General features: G+C 38.0%; 2 protein-coding genes across 9 annotated transcripts in view; one reads left to right on the top strand and one right to left on the bottom strand.

Annotated features, from left to right (window-relative positions):
- LOC109096527 (band 4.1-like protein 1) overlaps positions 1–16,589 on the top strand; it is a 48,481-nt gene extending 31,892 nt beyond the window's left edge. Inside the window, exons 8-23 of one of the 7 annotated variants that reach the window (XM_042712834.1) lie at positions 342–429; positions 1,387–1,551; positions 2,583–2,680; positions 3,163–3,338; positions 4,332–4,528; positions 5,016–5,054; positions 6,508–6,543; positions 7,162–7,314; positions 7,920–9,164; positions 11,024–11,407; positions 11,802–12,047; positions 12,241–12,300; positions 12,500–12,586; positions 12,687–12,767; positions 13,977–14,093; positions 14,447–16,589. In XM_042712834.1, the coding sequence (XP_042568768.1) occupies positions 342–429; positions 1,387–1,551; positions 2,583–2,680; positions 3,163–3,338; positions 4,332–4,528; positions 5,016–5,054; positions 6,508–6,543; positions 7,162–7,314; positions 7,920–9,164; positions 11,024–11,407; positions 11,802–12,047; positions 12,241–12,300; positions 12,500–12,586; positions 12,687–12,767; positions 13,977–14,093; positions 14,447–14,452 (3,178 nt within the window). In that variant the 3' untranslated portion in view covers positions 14,453–16,589. Of the gene's footprint in view, positions 1–341; positions 430–1,386; positions 1,552–2,582; positions 2,681–3,162; positions 3,339–4,331; positions 4,529–5,015; positions 5,055–6,507; positions 6,544–7,161; positions 7,315–7,919; positions 9,165–10,336; positions 10,388–11,023; positions 11,408–11,801; positions 12,048–12,240; positions 12,301–12,499; positions 12,587–12,686; positions 12,768–13,976; positions 14,094–14,446 lie in introns of all 7 variants that reach the window. The other 6 variants (XM_042712835.1, XM_042712836.1, XM_042712837.1 and 3 more) reach the window with 6 other exon arrangements.
- A 408-nt stretch (positions 16,590–16,997) lies between these two features.
- LOC109091076 (contactin-3-like) overlaps positions 16,998–19,202 on the bottom strand; it is a 67,894-nt gene continuing 65,689 nt past the window's right edge. Inside the window, exons 22-24 of one of the 2 annotated variants that reach the window (XM_042712842.1) lie at positions 18,728–18,840; positions 18,367–18,535; positions 16,998–18,094 (exon numbers count right to left, since the gene is read on the bottom strand). In XM_042712842.1, the coding sequence (XP_042568776.1) occupies positions 18,003–18,094; positions 18,367–18,535; positions 18,728–18,840 (374 nt within the window). In that variant the 3' untranslated portion in view covers positions 16,998–18,002. The remainder of the gene's footprint in view (positions 18,095–18,366; positions 18,536–18,727; positions 18,841–19,202) is intronic. The other variant, XM_042712841.1, reaches the window with a different exon arrangement.

Consider the following 19,202-nt stretch of genomic DNA (forward strand, 5'->3'; position numbering starts at 1 on the left):
TGTTTTATGTCCTGACACAGTTTAGTCAATTTTGCAGTTACGTTTGTCAGTCTGTCCAAGTCTGTGCTCACAGAATATAAAATATCAAATTTAAATTGCTCTGACGGTAAAAAAAAAATTTACTTACGGATCATGGGGCATGATTAATTGCCCTCATTTTTTTTAATCACTTTAATAATAATAGATATACACTAAATAATAAATTACACTAAATTAACACATTCGATTGATCGCACTAGTAAAACAAGCAGCACGACAATAAAATAGCTCATATATACTGAAACATATGTTTTTATACAAACTGTTTATTTAATTATTCTCAAAATGATGACCTGTTTCAGGGGCATGAGTCCTGCAGAGGCTGAAATCAACTTCCTGGAGAACGCCAAGAAACTCTCCATGTATGGCGTTGATCTTCATCACGCTAAGGTATGATGCTGTTATTTATTTATTTTTTAAGTTGTACTGCGAGCATTGAAGTGTCTACGTTGTACATGGAACATTATGAACTGTACGTTTGTTGCACAGGCGATTCTAGTTTAGGAGGACTTCAGCCCACTGTCTTACATCTCAGCCCCCCTAAATATAATGCAGGATTTCTGCAGGCCTTAAAAAGTCTAAAATTCATTCTTCCACAATTTAAGGCCTTAAAAAGGTTTTAAATCAGAGCAGAAAGTCTTACATTTATAAAGTCATGGCATGAAATTTTGGATGCATTTCAAAAAATGAAGATCTATCTTAGGGTTTTTATTTTCCAATACAACTAATATAAACATTCTCAATTAGGGATACAAGTATTAAGAAATTGAGCAAAATTAAGTGAGTTTATGGTTAAAGCAAGAACAAATACTGTATCTTGTCAGTGGGGTGTGAAAACTTTTTTCCTATTTTAGTGTTTGTAATTTTTGCGAAATGAATTAAAAAATAATAGATACTGGTTGGACTCATACATGTATAAACAAAACAATGAGAAAATAAGTGATTCACCAGCCTAACACTTGAAACACACACTGGACCAGAAATTGCATTTAAATTAGTTCTTTTAACAAGTAACATGCATTTGCACCAAAGTGCCTTACATACACACACCCTTTGCTAGTGGGAAGATACTGATATCAAAAAGTGTTTTCTCCTGCCTTTTGAAAGTAGATTATTTATTTTGCCTCCCCAGCTTTGCAGGATTATATGGTTATTTGTATTTTATTATTTGGATTTAACAGTGTTTTCCCCTGTGGTGCACAACCCTATTAGAACAGACCTGTGATCCAATTGTGCAATTTTACAGCCTCAGACCCCTTCTGGAATCAGCCCTGGTTTGACAGTCTGAAACTGAAATAAAACCTGAGCATCTGAATGTGTCTGTGTGTGTACTGTATGTGTTTTAAGGACTCTGAAGGCATTGACATCATGTTGGGGGTGTGTGCCAGTGGCCTCTTGATCTATAGAGACCGGCTGCGTATCAACCGATTCGCCTGGCCCAAGATCCTTAAAATATCCTACAAGAGAAGCAACTTCTACATCAAAATCCGACCTGGAGAGGTAGAGAAAAAGGTCTTTTGAGATTTTCCAGGTTTTTCTTGTTAGATTTCGCTTGTAGATGCATGTTGAAGCATTAGCTAGATAAGGATGCTGTACTGAGACTAATGCTGGGGGCGAGAAAATGGGCGGATAATCAACATGATGTGGTTTTATTAGAAAAAAATGAGACGGTTTTTCAAGTGTTTGAAATCACTATTCAGGCTTTCAAATTACCCAGTTCCCTGAAGACTGATGTGGGTGTTCTTCCACCATTTCGCACAAAGAAATGCAATATTTTAAGTGCATTTCTAATTATGCCACTTAAAAAAATGCCTTTAATTATGTCTCAACAAACACTAGTTATATTGTTTGAGGTTCTGCTCTTTAGTGGTTGTTAGCTTGCTGAGTGCGGAAAGGATGAGGGTTTTAAAACATTGGGCTGAGCTGTGAAAAATTTTTGCCTGGTGGGCACAAGAGACAGAGAGAGAAGCAGAAAATGAGTAGAGATGGGGTGAGGAGAGAATTCAATCCGGAGAGAGGCAAGAAAGAAAGCAAAGTAAGTTGCAGAGGTCTTTATTAAATGTTAAGGATGCTGCAGTCTGCATTTAGGGTCTTATAATCTTTTATTTTCCTCTCACAATGGGATTCTTGCCTTTGTTTAGCACAAAAGCATGCCGTTTCTTTGACTCTGCCTGTTATGTGTAAGGGTCAGATATGAATGTTACAGTAAACAATATCTCAATGCCTTTATTCTAGATGCTTCACTGTTCTGTATCTTATCAACACAACAGGCTCCATTCTGTGGACTTTGAGCTTTCAGATATTAATATTTATTCACATTCTTATGCTTTTTCTCTGCAGCATTCTTTAGAAATTCTGGTAACGTTCTGTTTGGATAAATGAAGGCTTGCAGAATTGTGCCCTGTCGGTTGATTTGAGCTGTAGCAGCACACATATTTTACACCTCGTCAAATCTCCTGTCAAGTAACACGTTACCACTCTGCTTTCCCTTCACACCCCCCACTTCCTCCCCATCACATGCCCATACTCCCCTGCACCCCCAGTACGAGCAGTTTGAGAGCACCATTGGCTTCAAGCTGCCCAACCACCGTGCCTCTAAGCGCTTGTGGAAGGTCTGCATTGAACATCACACATTTTTCAGGTATGAGCTCAGTGTCTTAGTGCCACAACACGGGTCACAGTCTTTTTTAAAAGTGAGAATGCAGGTGTTTTGGTCTTGTTTGTTTCTTTGTGCCTTGGTTTATGGTCTCAGACAAGACTATATTCTGTTTCCCTTTTTAATTAATTTCCATTTTATTTTTAATGTGGGCTTTTTTCTTTCTTTTTCAATTCTAGTTCATCAAAGTGGACAACTTATTTCTTGGACAAACAGATCTCAGTCCCGATTTGTGCCTTAAAGGGTTTACTTTTAGTCTTAGGGAGTCTGGATTTGGTTTTGGGTATTAGGGGATCTAGTGTTTGTCTTGGAGTCTCTGGTTTTGACTCCAACTCTGTTCAATGATGGCATTTAAAAGCACTGGCAGACTTGACTTGGCCTTAGACAATTATAATGTTCAATCCACTTTCATTCTATAATGTTACATGTTTTCTTCTGACATCATTTCTTTCTTTTTTCTCTTGTAGGTTGGTCTCTCCTGAGCCTCCTCCCAAAGGTTTTCTTGTGATTGGCTCAAAGTTCCGCTACAGTGGGCGGACCCAAGCCCAGACTCGCCAGGCCAGTGCTTTGATTGACAGGCCAGCTCCTCAATTTGAACGCTCAATTAGTAGGAGGTACCTGCTGTCCCGCAGCATAGATGGAGGTAAGTATTACTCTGATGCCATCACAAAATACATTAATAGCCCTAATCATTTTTCAGTTAGCACCTCTATTAGTTTTGATCTTCAAATTCAAAATGTGATTTCAGAAAGTGAAAGCTTGCACATTCTTTTGCTAATAATAATCTCTGTTCACAATGCTTGTAAAGTGAATCTTTGTTTACAACAGGGGGTGTCTGAAGTCTGACACCATTAGAGAAAATGCTTCTAGAATTGCAGTTCTATTTTGCATTTCCAATTTCTATGTTTGCCATTTTTTAATTTTGCATTTCTATTATGCAGTTCTATTTCTATTTCTAATTGCAGTAATATTTAATACAGACTTTTCATTAAAAATTATAAACATAAAAGTTGGAGTGAAGCACTGAATTGAAAAATAAACATTAATTGCAGAACGTCTCAAGATTTGATTGGTCTCCCTTTTGCTTTAATAACAGCTGCGCTCAAACTGCATGAACTGCACATATTTGAGAATGATTCGAACAATATCTAGTGCTTCAAAGGAAAAGAAGAACATGGAAAAGAAACAGGACAAGAAAACTTTATTTCCAGTTTTAAATTAGATTTGTCCTAGATTGCCCTAAATTCTAGATTTGTGGTCTTAAGGTGACATTTACCATAACTTAGTGAAAATTCTACTTTATTTCAGTAGGATTCCGCCTTGAGTTTCCTGTGAGGGTGAAATAGTTCCTCATTAAAATGTCACTCATGCTCAAGTCGGTCACACAAATTCGCTGTTCTTCATGCATTGCCACACTATTGTTAATGGACACTGGATCTTTTTTTTGCCTGTGAAATTTTTGCTAATGTTGACCACACTTTTTACTTTTGGACCCCACTGTATATATGTCAGGTCATCTACTTGAGACTTTCCTTTTAGATTTGAAGGGGACAATGAAGGAATAGGCTACTACAACTGAGATGTCCACCCTGATTGGGTTTCTTACCCTACATGCTTTGTTTTTCTTCTGTTTCAGAGTCTGCTTTAGGGGACACTATGGACCAACTCTCCCAGCACACCTCCAGCGAGCCTGTGCATAGCCTTCCCAGAGATGAGCTGGACCAGGACTACCTTGAGCCCAGTCTGGATCAGGACCTGGACCAAGATCACGAACAAGCTGAAGACCAGCGACTTGAAAGTGACTCCACTCCATCTAAGACTGTGGAGCTCAAGGTTCTGTGCACACAACAGTGTTTAGTACCAGCTTCTTTATTTCGTTTTCTAATAAGTTACACAAGTATTCAATGGGAAAGAGGCAGGTTTAAGTTCATACCCTCTTTGCGTTACGTGGCAATATGTAAATGTTCTTCTGAGCAGATTCAAACAACTAGATGCAAGAATTCCAATCATTGTTTAACTAACTCTCCCCTTGCTGTTCCTTTTGATTAAAACTGTCTCCCAATCCAAAACCTTTTCCTACCTTTGCCTTTCTTCTCCTCCCCTGACTTAATCTGAAATATATTTCAATGCCTGCCTGTTTTGTTGAGATCTCTTCCGAATTTAACTTTCCAACCTCTCTACCAATCTGCCTGTACACTCACCTTCCTCTCCGTTTGCTAATTTCCTCAGTTTAATTCAGATTCTGCACTGTTCTCCCTGCTTCTAACCCTTCACTGCTGTCCTCTAACTATCGCTTCTTTCTTCATCTTCTCGTGGACAGAGGGAGGAGGCAGGCTCTCCTGTAGACTCTAAGACGGAGGTATTTTTAGAGTGATTTATCTATCCGTGTGTCTAATTGTCTGTCTGTCATTGTCTCAGTTCCACTCTAAATCTGCAAACACACTGCTAGCATGGCTTTAGAGAACTTCGAAAAAATAGCAACGTGATTGCTATGTTGTTACCCACATGGCAGATCATGTAATTTTCCAGCCTTCATGGCTTTTCTTGAGATCCAGATGAGACCATTGTTCATAGCTGAATCATATAATAGTTATTTGTTAAGTATTTAAAGGAGAACTGTGATGGATAACGTGTTTTGATTGGCTTAGTTGTTTTGTCCCGCTTAAAGTCAATATGAAATCACTGCAGATACTGTATTTATACACTGTTAATACACATTCCTGTGTGCGATTCATCAGTGCACATTATTCCAAAACAATGCTTTAATGTTGTCAAAATGTAAAATGTAACTTCATCAGTCTCTGAAATTACTTTATTCTTTTTGTCACCCAGGCTGTACAATCACAGAAAATAGCTATTTAGGCATTATTTTAGGCTACTGTTGTGCAGAATGGAGCCTTTCTAAAATCTAACCAGTAGTTCATGCAATAATGTAATGCATGTAACATTAATATAAAATAATATAGGTTAATAGTTATTAGTAACAAATAATGCTTATGTTTACAAATAACAAATGACTCTTAAAAAGATGGCCTTATTTCTGGGACGAATTTGCATCCTGTCCACTATCCAATGAATAATCACACACCCTACTGTTTTTCTTATTGAATATCCTGTTTCATTCACAGATATACAGAACATAACAGAAGTAAAGTGGGTGTGATTGCCATTTCATGTTGACTTTAAGAAATATACTGGGTCTTGTTCACTAACTATGTACACAGGGAAAAAATGTGTTATGCATAATATTACAAAGTGATAAGTACTATTGTATTAAGTATTATTATTTATTTATTAAAAATATTTATGCATGCTTGCACCTGATGTGAATTTGGCTGAATTTTCGCACTTTCAGCAACAGAGCTGACGTTTTGCCATACTGCCAGATTAGTCTTGTCTTAGCACCATGTATTGATTTGTGCTGGAAAGGTTTTGAGGAGATTTAGGATGTCATTGGTGTATCGTTTATCCATGCCCATAGATAAATTCCAGTACATGCCAGTCTACACCTCAAAGAAAGCTTAGGAGATTTGTGTCATTGAATTTGATACAGTATGCCATGTTGCTCAATGTTTATGTGAATAATACAACTCTAAACCTGTGTATCTGAGGCAGTGACACAACCTCTTTCACTCTCTGTACTTCCATGGCTGACATCAACATCTGTATGAGAGTTCCTCTCTCTGTTTGGCTGCTCGCTTTATGAATTCAACCATGCTCTGCCTCTCTGTCTCCACTACTGCACTTTGCCTCTGCCTCCGTTCCTTGGCTTGCACCACCATCCCCCTCCCCCCGCCACCCCTTTATCCCAGTCGGACCAGGACTTGCCCCTACGTCCTAAACAGGAGGTACTATTTCACATCGCTCAACTGCCTGAGCTGTCACTCTCTGTAACTACACGTGTTTTAGTTTCTCTTTCTTTTTGTAATTTCTTTTCTAGTGGAAGTAACACAACACTGAGCCAAGATGGCAGTCCATCTGACATCTGTTATCAACACCAGCATGTTTCATGTTTTATGTGCTGCTTTGTTGTCTTAAATGTTGAAGATGTAGTGATTCATGAAGTGGGCTCAAATCATTTAGACAGATGTTTGTTACGATCTGTAGGCATCACGATATTTACTGTACACAGCATGTTAGAGTGTTTGACTAAAATTATGTTGTGTCTAAAATGGAGTGTCTAATTGATGGAACAGATCATTTTATTCATACTTTGTGCACTTCAGTGGCATTTCGTATTGGTTTATTGGAGTCTTCTATTATTTCAATGTGCATTTCTAACTGGGAGGCTTATACATCTGTTACAAGAACAGAACATGTGCCTGATGTTTGCATTTGCGTACTTATTATGTACTTACCACGGTTAGATAAACATTTGTAAACAGCTGCGCTGGTCTCTAGAAAGCCCTCACTTAAGTAATTGCTGAAGGTAAGTGGTTCTACCGATTGACCTGTTTGTTTTATAGCAGTTCCTGGATAAACCAGAGGATGTGTTGCAGAAACATCAAGCCAGCATCAATGAGCTGAAAAGAGCGCTGAGAGAGCCCAACAGCAAACTGGTCCACAGAGAGAAACGTCTCTCTGGAGCCTCATCTGGTAGCACTCCGGAGAAAAAATCTGTGAGTAATTGGTACCTGCAAGGGATTGTAATGCGTGGTGACTTTTTAAAAAGCAAGATGCTACATAATTAGTGTTATTTTGGTCTGATTGGACTGCTTTAAGATTGCTGTTGAAGATTATTCAGATTTATGTCAGTACCGTTCTCAGTATATAGTGTCCCTAATGCTTGATTCGTTATTCATGCACTCTTTTTTTTATCTGACTGATCTCTCTTTAAGTGGATGCTATTGAACCATTTTATGTCATGCCTCTGGTCAAGTGCTAGCAGCAATTTTGAACTTTAATAGAATCTGGCTGGAGTGGTTTATTTGAACACAGCATGAATGCATTTTCTTTAATCAGTGTTATAAAGACAATAATATTACTCGATAATAACAGCAAATGGCATTTTAAATACTTATGTAGACAAATGTTTCCATCCAACATTTTACATAAAATTCAACTTGATTGCATGATTTTTTCCTCCTCAGATCAATAAATTGTTATCTTGCGTCATAAGATTTTTTCAAATTTATTTTGCAAATACATGCGCTATACAAATTACAGTAGAGGGTGTTGTTGGCACTGACAGGCCATTGAAACTGTTCACTCTATTGATATGTAGGCCTCAGAGGATTCCATATTGATTGAGAAGCAAGAAGGTTGTCAAAGAGACCTGCCCCTCAGTAAAAAAGACGAAAAGAGCAGGAGTCCTAGAGTAGCGTCATTAGCCACTGGATTTGACAGAGAGACAGAAGACAAAATGAGAGAGAAAACCGTCACCACACACAGTGATATAAGAGAAAAACAAAGTGTAGCAAAAAGGAACTCAACAGAAATCATCCTTTCACCAGAGAAGCCCCTGAGAAATCAAGCTAAAAGCCCTGCTTTAATGTACAACCATTTCCAGGGTGCCAATTCTTTGGAGGAGAAAGCATTTGATAATGGGCACCCTCAGGACAGATCCTTGTCAGAGAATGTCATTCATACAAATGGATGCAATGAATATGCAACAGAGAGACTTTGGAGCAATAAAAAGTACATGGGGGTAACCAATAGAGAAGACAACACCACAAATCAAGACTTGCCACGGTATGTAGTGAGAAGCTTCGGAGAGGCTTCTCCCAATGCATCCATAGACAAATATATGAGAGATCAATATAATGAAAACCAGCGGGATAGACAATCCTGTGAAACAGAAGCAAAATACACCAGAGCTACCTTACAGAAGCAAACATCTAATCCGGATTCTAGGAGTAAAGGCTCAATAATCCAGAGACATGATTCTACTGCAAGCGACTCATCACAGTCTGAGGTGAAACGAATCGTTCCACTGAAGCCTGAGAGGTCAAAGAAGTTGAAAGGCAGTAAAGGAGCCAAGCTGCAAGGACAACCAAGTGAGAAAAGCATTTCAGGATCATTTGATGAAAGTGAAGGGACCAGGTCTAAGGAAGAGCAAGTTGGGTTTGCGAATGCCTTGGACAGCTTGTCACAGCCCAAAAATTCTGCAGTTGTAGAAAGCACTGGAACTTTTGCCAAGCACGACTGGGCAAGTAATTGTCACAATAGGGAAGTCAGAGAATATAGCCGTCAGTCTCTCCAAGACAGGCCCCAATTAAGGGATCTCAAGAACAATGCAGACCACAGACTTAGTATAGAACAAGATCAGTTTCTTTTTGAAGATCCATTGTTTATGTTCGACTTTCCCACAAATTCAGCATTTCCAGCCTTTGACCAGATTTCCCCTTTATACCCACCTGTAAAATCCCAGAGGGCAAGAGATACACGTACCAAACCTATCACCAAAAGCAATTCTGGCAACAGTCTTCACAAGAGCTCCACAATGGAATCTTCCAAGAGGAAACCAGTGGTAACAACTGCTCGATAATCTGCTTGTCACTCACAGGAACTAAAGCATCGCATGAAACGGCACATCCATATCTATAGTTTTGCATAATGCACATGCCAGTAAACATAACCAACCTGTTTCTGAGGAGAGATGAGTAGAATAGTCAGTTTTTGTGTAATCGTAGCATTGGCTGATAGAAGTATGAGGTACTATAACCGCTGTCTGATTGGATGAGGACGTGCCACTTCCTTTTCCTCTCCTTCCTCTGCACAGCTCAACATCTGCTTGCACATTTGAGAAACACTTAGGATCCTCCACATAATCTCCATTGCTTTAGCTCCAGGCTTCCGTTCCACTAACTTTCCACCTGATGTGCGGCCTTTCCTTCCAACATACTTTCTCTGGTTCCCTCTTACCAGGCATGTAGGGAATGGTTGTTGCAAGGAATCAAAGGCCTGTGCACCATATTGTTATGCTAAAATGCCATTTTTGCAAACAAAAGGGCTTCAGCAAGACTTTCAAAAATGGCCATGGTATTGTTTATAAGAAGGGCTCTGAAAGTTGATTTAACAAGGAACGGTTTTATCTGTTATTTAGAAGATGCCCAGCTTTATGATTAAGGATTTTGAATTTGCTCTTTGACTTGGCTAAAAAAAAAATTGGTCAATAATTTATTTTGCAACAAACTGCAGAGAACCTTGAGGGCTTTCTCTTCTTTATGTAAAAGCCCACTGAGCTGCAGTTTCAATAGATAGCAGTTGTTGTCAAAGCAGATGCTTCCTTATTTCACTCAACATTGAAACTGAAAGAAATTAATAAAAAAAATTAAAATAAAACTTTCTATTGTAAACAGAAAGATTCTGGACCAGAAGAGCCTGAGGAATAACCTTGCAAAATGATGTCTAATATAGATATGTTCTGATTGATTAAAAGTTTGCATTTAGTGCAGAATTGCACCAGCTGCCATAATATATTTTAACTTTCAATTGTTGTGGTGCAATATGCTGTACGCTCTAGTTCACACTGTTTAAGACTCTTTATCTATACATTTGTATCTGTATCAGTGTATCCGGTCAGTTATATAAATGTCTGGTTTTTGGTTCAGAGCCTAGTCTGGGCTACTTCCCTGTTATCTCAAATTTCAGTGCACTAACTTTGCATTGCTCTTCCTATTATTTCATCTCATATTCCAGGAGTCCCTTCCCACTCCAGCAATTCATGCGGAGCCTCAGGAGGAAGCCCAGGTGCCTCATTTTTTCACTCATCTTAGCTTCTGCTACCTCCTTGCTAACCCAAAAGCTTTGACTTTCACATTTTGATACACATTAGCACTAGAATGTGTCTTCTGTCTTCTGCTCTCATCATCACAGCATGAATTAATTGCATGATCCAAACCATCCTACACAACAGTCCTACACAGAAATGCCATTGAATGCATCCACCACATGCATTGATTTCTTGGCACTGCTTAAGAAGTTATAGACTTGCCACACTTAGCATGAATTTAACATAAAGTTATAAAAATATCTAGAAACTCTGAAATTGGTGTGGAGGAATAATAATATATACATACAAACATACAGATTTGCAGTTCTCTACCCTAGGGTGAACATTTTCTATCAGTATATTATTGTCTCAGTTGTTCCTCAGAGACATGTAACACTTCTGACATTTCAGTTAGTCTTTTTTGAGTTGAACTAACCCCTGCATCCTTACTAGATTCTTTAACCATCAGTCACCACAATGTTGTCTCATTCTTGTCTTGTGAAGATGCTGTAACATCCATTATACTGCCTTGTTTTACCTGTTTGTCAGTCAACATTTGCTCTTGTAGCATAGCTGGTTTCTTTGCACCAAGACTTATTTTTCTGCTTCTTCAGAGAGAGCCCTGGGAGAGACACTTAGGATCGGTGTCAGAAGATGATCCTGACCCAGACACTCTGTACCTGAAGGAGACCCACCTGGGCATTGAACGCAAATGCTCGAGTATCACTGTTAGCTCAACGTCCAGCCTGGAGGCTGAGGTGGACTTCACTGTGCTCATGGACTTCCAAACGGGTATCGAGGAATTTTCTAGAGGCATGACTGAGCTGGGGGAGAAAGACTTCTCACCTGAGTTTGGCCTCTCTGACCGTCCCACCCATCCAGCCTTTATACTGGGAGCAGATCCTATCTACTTTCCAGAGGAGAGACCTGTAGAAGTACAGAGGCCTGTAGAGAAACCAAAGCCTGTTGTAGAACACAAGGAGGAACGTAAACCGGAGGTAGACAAGTGTCCTATCTCTTTCAGCAAAGTGGCTGGCTTGCCCAATCACTGGTCAGAGCAAATGTGTAAATGTGCTGATGGATGCAGTCACATCCCATTTTTTCTCACGTTCTACAGGGCATCAGAGCAAAACATGAAATTACATTGGAATTTGAGTTCATGATTGATGCTAATTCCATTCCATTTGATGCTGCCCTCCATAGTTCAGTCATTCAGTTCAGGTTTGGTTTCTTTGATTTCAGAATTTTGTTATGTTTTTCATTGCTTCTTATTCTTTTCTTTTGAACCATAACTCAGCGTATGCTGCCAAGATCATTTGATTGGGACTGTGTTTCTTAAATCTCACGATTACTCCCAGGTTTGAACTTAATCTGTTTCATTTCTTTCCCAAGCCATTTGTACCTAAGAAAGCTCCGCGGTCAGTGAAAGCTGCCCAAGCCCTGAGGAAAGACTCTACAGAACAAGCTAATACCCAGTTGATGAGACGGGAGAGCTCGGAGTCACCCCCAATCCATCCTCTCAGCAGAGAGAGCAGTGAAATCATTGCCTCCCAAGCTCTTAGGAAGACCGAGGTCAAGATCGAGACACAGCCCAACGGCTCTGAGGTCACCACGACCATAATGGAGATTGCAGACCCGGTAAAGACCTTTTAGCTCATCATATGTACATTACTGGTGATATGTCACTGTACTATAGAGGAACATGCTCTGAAGACTGTAATTATGTCAATTATCATCAATTACATAAGTAAGTGTAATTATGTTCTTTAAATACTTACATACACTGTGGTGGTTCTCATATGGATTGTAAGTTCTCTGTTTGCTGTCTTAGGACCATGGTATCAGCAGTATGCGAGAGGCCACATACTCTATGACGGAGAGAATCTCTCCTGTGAGTATTTTCATCTTTTGAACTTGATTTTACAAACATCCTTCTGTTTTTGCTTCTGCTCTGTCATTTTGTCTGTTGATTTTATTTCCAACTTTAGTTCCAGAGTTTGCTTCAGATGGCTTGCTTTATTTGTGAGGTATAACACTACCTTATAGTTTTCTTGCTTTGACAAGTGTTTATTCATTATATTCTTGAACAGGTGAACCTGGGATCATTAGCTAGAGATGGTTCTCCTCTAATGGTTACTGAGAACGTAACATCAGCCACTACAACTCATGTTACTAAGGTATCTGAATAAGTATCTCCTGGTAGCCTCTTTTTTTAGAAAAGCTCTTCTTGGAGGATTGAAAATGTACTTATAAATTTATGTTTTATGTTTTTTTTAGACGGTGAAGGGAGGCTACTCGGAGACAAGAATTGAAAAGAGGATTATCATTACTGGTGATGATGATGTTGATCAAGATCAGGTAGGTGCAGAAGGAATCAGGGCCTGGTATTATGTAAAGCATTTTAGTGAGCTATGATTTATATCAGCTCTAGAAGGAATAGTTCACTAAACAAATGAATATCTTATCTTTTCATATCGTTTACTCATACTCAGATAATTCCAAACCCATAAAACTTTAATTTATTTTCAGAACACAAATGAAAATACATTAAAAAAAAAAAAACGTCAGATATATATATATATATATGTCCATCCACTGAAAGTCTAGCAAAGAGGAATAACCTCTTCAAGTGCTTCTGTGATCAGTTGCATTGCGAGACAGCCATGCAGTGAGATTCTCTTGTGATAAAATATTTTGTGAATAAATACCTAATGTATTCATTAATTTAAATACCTAAAAGCCATCACATTGCTTCATAAAATCAGGATTAAACCTCTGTAGTCACATGGATTTCTTTTATGACACTTTTTGGAGCATGAAAGTTTTGATTACTTACACTTATTCCATAGATGGACAGAAATCTCGATCACACTTCAGTTTGGTGACCAATTCTCATTACTATCTAATTACCAACTACGACTTTTGCCTCAATAAACTCCTAATTTATTGCTTATTACTAGTTAAGGTAGTTGTTAAGTTTAGGTATAGGGTAGGAATAATCTAAAATATGGTAATGCAGAATAAGGCATTTATATGTGCTTTATATTGATAATTAGCCAGTGTGCATGTTAATAATCAACTAGTTAATGGAGAATAGAGAACTGTTAATAGAGAATTGGTCTTACAGGTTTGGAATGGCATGAGGAGTAACTGATGACAGAATTTTCATTTTTAAAGTCACCATGAAATGAAAATTGACAATTGTTATATTTTATGGAATATTGCAGTTATTGGAATTATTATAATAGATTTATCTATGCACATCATGTTTTTAATAAAAATACCCTCATAATGCCCTTGTAATCTTTATTAAAAACATTAACTTCACCTACCCTCGCAACAAAATCTATTGAAAATCTCTTATGACCGTGTGAGGGCTGGGCATTAATTCCTCCCATCCAGAAATCCGGCCATTTTACAACATCAAAATAGGAAAGAAAAAAGAAAAGAAAAGCAATTTCTGCTTCATGATGACTTTAAAGCACAAATTAATTAGAAAGCATATTACTAATTCATTAGCTGCATGTTTCTCTCATAAAGCTTGAGAAATAAATGACTTTTTCACAGGCGCTTGCCATGGCAATAAAAGAAGCCAAGCAACAGCACCCTGACATGTTGGTAACCAAGGCTGTGGTTGTCAGGGAAACAGAATCTTCCACTCAAGATCCACATGAGGAATCGAAGGTATTTGTCACCGCTAGCCTCTGCATGCACAATTAATCCATCCATTCTGAAAATCCATTTTATGGTTTCACTTCAGTGTTTATCTGTCATATTGAGCCTGCTGGTGTATAGCAGTTTGACAAGGATGTAATGACATGTCAAAACCAGTTCAGTCAGCGCCATGTGTTAACTCTAGATGGACGGCGCTGACAAAACACATGCTTTCATTTCACTGCAAACCATGCAGTTATCAAAAATCTGTTGCAAGCCTTATGTTTTTCATCTTAGAACAGCAATCACTTATTGGCAATGAAGTGGATCTTCTAAATGTACACGGTTGTGTTACATGATCTGTTTGTTTTTCTCTCCATTAGTCCTGATTTCCTCAGTTCTCAGGATTTCAACAGGAAGCAAGTGTTCCTCAACGACTGCCAGTGGGTCGCCAACATCTACAGACCTCTTATTCTAAGCTTCTAGCTTCCACTTACATACACGACACTAACATTCACACATGCACACAAACACATGCTGCCTCCCAGATGTCGGAACCTATTCCTTCTCATGTAATTTCTATTTTGTGTCTACATTTGCTGTGGTAATATGGACATACTGGTTCAGGAGGCACACGGTCTCCTTGGCTGAGGACCGCTGAGGAAGGACAGACTCATCACATCAATCAGACGATTTAGCCGCCATTGTAGTCTCTTGCTTTTTCTTCACAAATGTGAAAACTAACCAAGCGTACTATCGACAGCCCAGTGCTAACATCAAGCATGAGGCATGGGGCTTTTTGATGAACATTGCTGAAGATTTAGCTTAGTGGAGTGAAAGTAGTATCTATTGAGTAGTTTTTTTCTAGGGATCATTGAGATATAAAAAAGAAGATCGTTTTGCAAATACTGAACTGTAGGGAAAAGTCTAGCTAGCGTACATACAGTATGTCGTGCTTCTCTGATCAACAAATGTTATGTTGCTGTTAAATTCTGAATCTCATCTGCATGTGGCAAAGCAGGGTTTAAAACGTTTTCATATACAACATCTGGTTCAGTGTCATTACAAACCAGAGAGGAAAAAGAGACAGGCTCTATTAATGTATGATTGTTAAATCTTTTGACAGTCCTCTGTAAAGTATTTCTTTCCATATTAGACATAATATGGAGATAGTGGACTTGCACATTGTTCCCTGATTTTTAAATTTATTTTTTTTTAAAAAATGACTGCCGTATTTGTTTTATAGCCAGCTAGAAAGTTGTTTATTTGTTTTATTTCAGGAGCCCTTACATATGCTTAGTAGATATCACAAAAAGAGACAAATGAAAAGCGCCAATTTACAGTACAAACTTTTCAAGGAACCAATTGTAATCAAACTTTAGATTTTAGATTCGAAATATCACCAAGTATGACATACATTTGAAATGCACGACACAAAAAGTAACACGTTCGCTTGTTGAATGCTCTATTTCGTGTCCTAAACATATTGTTAAACTGTGAAAAAGTCCAAAGAAACCAAACCTAATTTGAGTTCAGTACATGCTGACACACTTACATAATTAATCAATGTGTTATGTGCATGTATATTTAAAATTTAAGCATTTGAAGAAAATTAAATTTATTTAGATCGCAGAAAACAATTTAGAATTATTTTCCAAGCCGATATTTAACAAATTCCCTACCGCTCTGTATGTTTGAGACTTTTGTGATTTTTTTTTGAAAAACTGTTCCTTCCCACACAATGCTGTGCCAATGAACTAATGATTTTTAAACACTGTTGAAATGGTTCTGATTTGTTAGATATGAGACCTTTTTATGTGTAAATGTCATGAACCTGTGGTTTTCAGTGAAGCGTGACCCTTGAGCCATGATTCTCTTTACAAACGTTCCTCTGTGAAAGCAGTAGAAATCCTGGATGAGACAGGACATTATGTGTTCTAGTATTGAATGGATGAATGAGCTTCGAATTGTGTGTATTGCCAAATTAAAAACTTTATAGGATGAAAGAAGGCCAGGATAGCTCTTAATAACCTTTGCTAACATGGTGAAGGCTTGTTCTTGTGTAACTAATGCATTTGTTCAGGACTGTGCAGTATGTGAAAATAATAACACTTTACACAACCTGCAGATATAAGAAAGGAAATCTGCATACGTCATATTTCCAACTTGTTCAGTTATTGATTTTTGAGGATACGGGAGCTGTTCTTGAATATAAAGAAATGAAGTGCCATGCAAAGGTTGATAGTTAGATTACTAATCAACAGCTGCATTCTTTCGCCAGCCCATTAGCTAAGCCAACGTCAAAGTTTAGTCTCTTTACAAGGCAATGCCCTTGTTTACGCTGTATGTTGCATTTAAGATCTGAACTTTGAGGAAAACAAGTTAAGCTTAGAAAAGTACTTTTTAGCATCAGTTCCCCTGAGATTCCACCTGCAGACACTTCTGTTTACAATGCTATCCTCTACTTTCTACTGCTTGGTTTTGTGTGTTTGCTGTACAGTGTTCGAAATAAATAAGATCCATCCATGTGGTCAAGTTTGCTATTTGCTGCATCTGAGTTAAATAAAAACAGGTAATTGTAAATTTTGTATAAGGTTTAGGTACAAATATTTTCCATTCTGTTCAAGAAATGGTTGCATTAGTTCTGTTGCACTGCCCTCTTGTGGTCTACTGAAGAACATATTTCAAATCGTGAATAGGACTCCATGTACAGTATCATGTCTCTCCAATTACATAAACAAGAACACTTCTGATATATTTTTGTTTTTGAAGTAAATTAGTCAGAGCTAATTTAAAATTTTCAATATTTGAATAATTAAAGGCATTTTAAACTCAATAGGAGCCCCTCTGACCTTCTCACCTTTTCCACTACTCATGAATTTGCATCCCTGAAGATATACATTTCGCATTCTTTGAAAGTATAAATGATGATGACTACAGTAACTCACAAATATCTTAAGAACATTACTTGTGTTCCTTCATTTATTAAAAGCAGACAGTCCATTCAAATACTGTATTTTAAGCCACTACAGAGCTAGTTCATGCTAAACAGCTTGAAAATGGAACATAGGCATTATGTTCTAGGTATTTCAATGATCAAAGATATAACCTATAGAAAGCACCTTAACGGAAAATGAAAAGCTGGTCTTTTAAAATCAAAATACCTGTTGTACATCATCAAAAAATGGAATTGTAAATGAACAAACGAAGCCAGAAAAGAAATCAAGACAACTTTTTAAGGCTGTTCTGGTCCTGAGGATATTTTACATACTGTTTCTCATTAAAGAGGCACACACACTAGCAAAACAAAGATCTCAGTGCATGACTGAAGGAACAACCAGCTCGAGCTCTTTTACTGTAAGGCCAGCAGCATTAGCTTCGTCTTTCAAACAGACAGGAGGGCATGTCAACACCGGGGGACTGTAAACTCTGTCTAATTTGAGGACAGCTGATTAAATGAGTTGATGGTCTTATAATGAAAGTGTCTGTGAGGTATGGCAGTAGGGATTTTCTTCAAAGGAGTTAATTAAGTATTCCCACCTTCCTATGGAAAAGGCATATGTGTGTTTCTCCACTGCCAACCGTCTAATGGATGAATATGGATTCATCTTATCCAAACAGATATCCTTGTATGCAAATCCTTAAGAGTGAACAGTATGTCATTTTATGCCCTTGAATATCCCATTCCTGGTTGGAAACCATGTGGGTAACATCTGTCGACACGTTTATCCCCCCAAAAATGTGATTGATCCTACTCCACCGTCTCGACAGCTTTGGTGTCAGTGATCAAAACCAGATTAGCAAACTTCCTCCTTTAAAAAGTGAGAGGAAAACTTTTCTTCTGAAGAGTCTCATTTGTAAAACATACTGGAAAAAGACAAGTGGTTCCACTTGTAGATGTTAGTACTGTTCTCTCCGCTGTAGAGTTCAGTTTATCTGTCATAAGAAAGTCCTGACTGTACAGTAGAGGGATAGTGTTACGAGCACTGGTAGTGCTCTCCTCTCTGGCGCAAATCCAATCGCATGTGCAACTGCAAAATATAAACAGAAGAAATGTAAAAATATCACATTTCAGATAGCCTACAAGCCTACAACAAAAAACTACAAATGAGATTTTTACAGCTGTGATCGGTATTCTGGTTCTCCTTCAATGTAAGCCTAAAAGATTTTCACTCATTTTATGTTATTTATATAATTACCAAAAATTGCATTATTGATGTGATAGCCTAAGACAACAACAATCACGAGTTCGGCATACTGAAGGATAATAGTTATAAATTCCATTAGGGCTATAAATTCAGACCTGCTATCCTGGGGATGGTAATCTGTTTGCTGCTGCTCCCTTCTCCACCTTCGCTGACTGGTTTAATCTGGATGATGTAATCCTCGTCCACAGGCAGAGAGAGCTCAAGAGATGTGCTGTTAGTCTCCACCACACTGGGGCGACTCTGTCTGCTTTGCTTGTACATTACCTTTAAACCAACACAGCTGCTTTAAAACTCAATTAATACTCAACAGATGATAAACCGTTCAATTCATGGTGTGCATTATTCAATATATGGCACTTTAATCTGTCAACCAATCAGAATCAAACACTCAACAATGTTGCGGTTTAAACATCAGATATGTTTATACCAGAGGCAGTGATGTTTGTATGTTCATACCTTATAGCCCATAACTTCAGACTCATTTTCCAGAGCCTTGACATGATCCCACTTGAGGATCAGTTTAGAGTCTGTAGCATTCCACATGACTTTCACTGGAGACTGACTCGGTGCTGATAAAATACATGTAAAGAGCTAAACGTCACATTTCAGAGCAGTTTACAACTACTGTGCTGTTAAGAGCTGAGGCTTTATTTACAAAATGTTGCGTAGATACCATCCTACGTTTGACGTAAGATCATTTCTCAATATGCGTACATGTGAAAAAATTGCAAAAGACAATGCAAAAGAAATCCATTTGAATCGAGTGGTTTAATCCAAGTCTTCTGAAAAGACACAATCACTGGATTAAACCACTTGATAATCACTTGATAAACTTGGTAATCAAGTTGATTACTTTAAAACATTTTTATGAGCTTTTTGAATGTTTTTGGTGAAAAGGAATTCATATTTGGGGAGCCAACCATTCAACTTT

The sequence above is a fragment of the Cyprinus carpio genome, chromosome A23 (assembly GCF_018340385.1).
Source record: "Cyprinus carpio isolate SPL01 chromosome A23, ASM1834038v1, whole genome shotgun sequence".
Taxonomy (NCBI): Eukaryota; Metazoa; Chordata; class Actinopteri; order Cypriniformes; family Cyprinidae; genus Cyprinus; species Cyprinus carpio.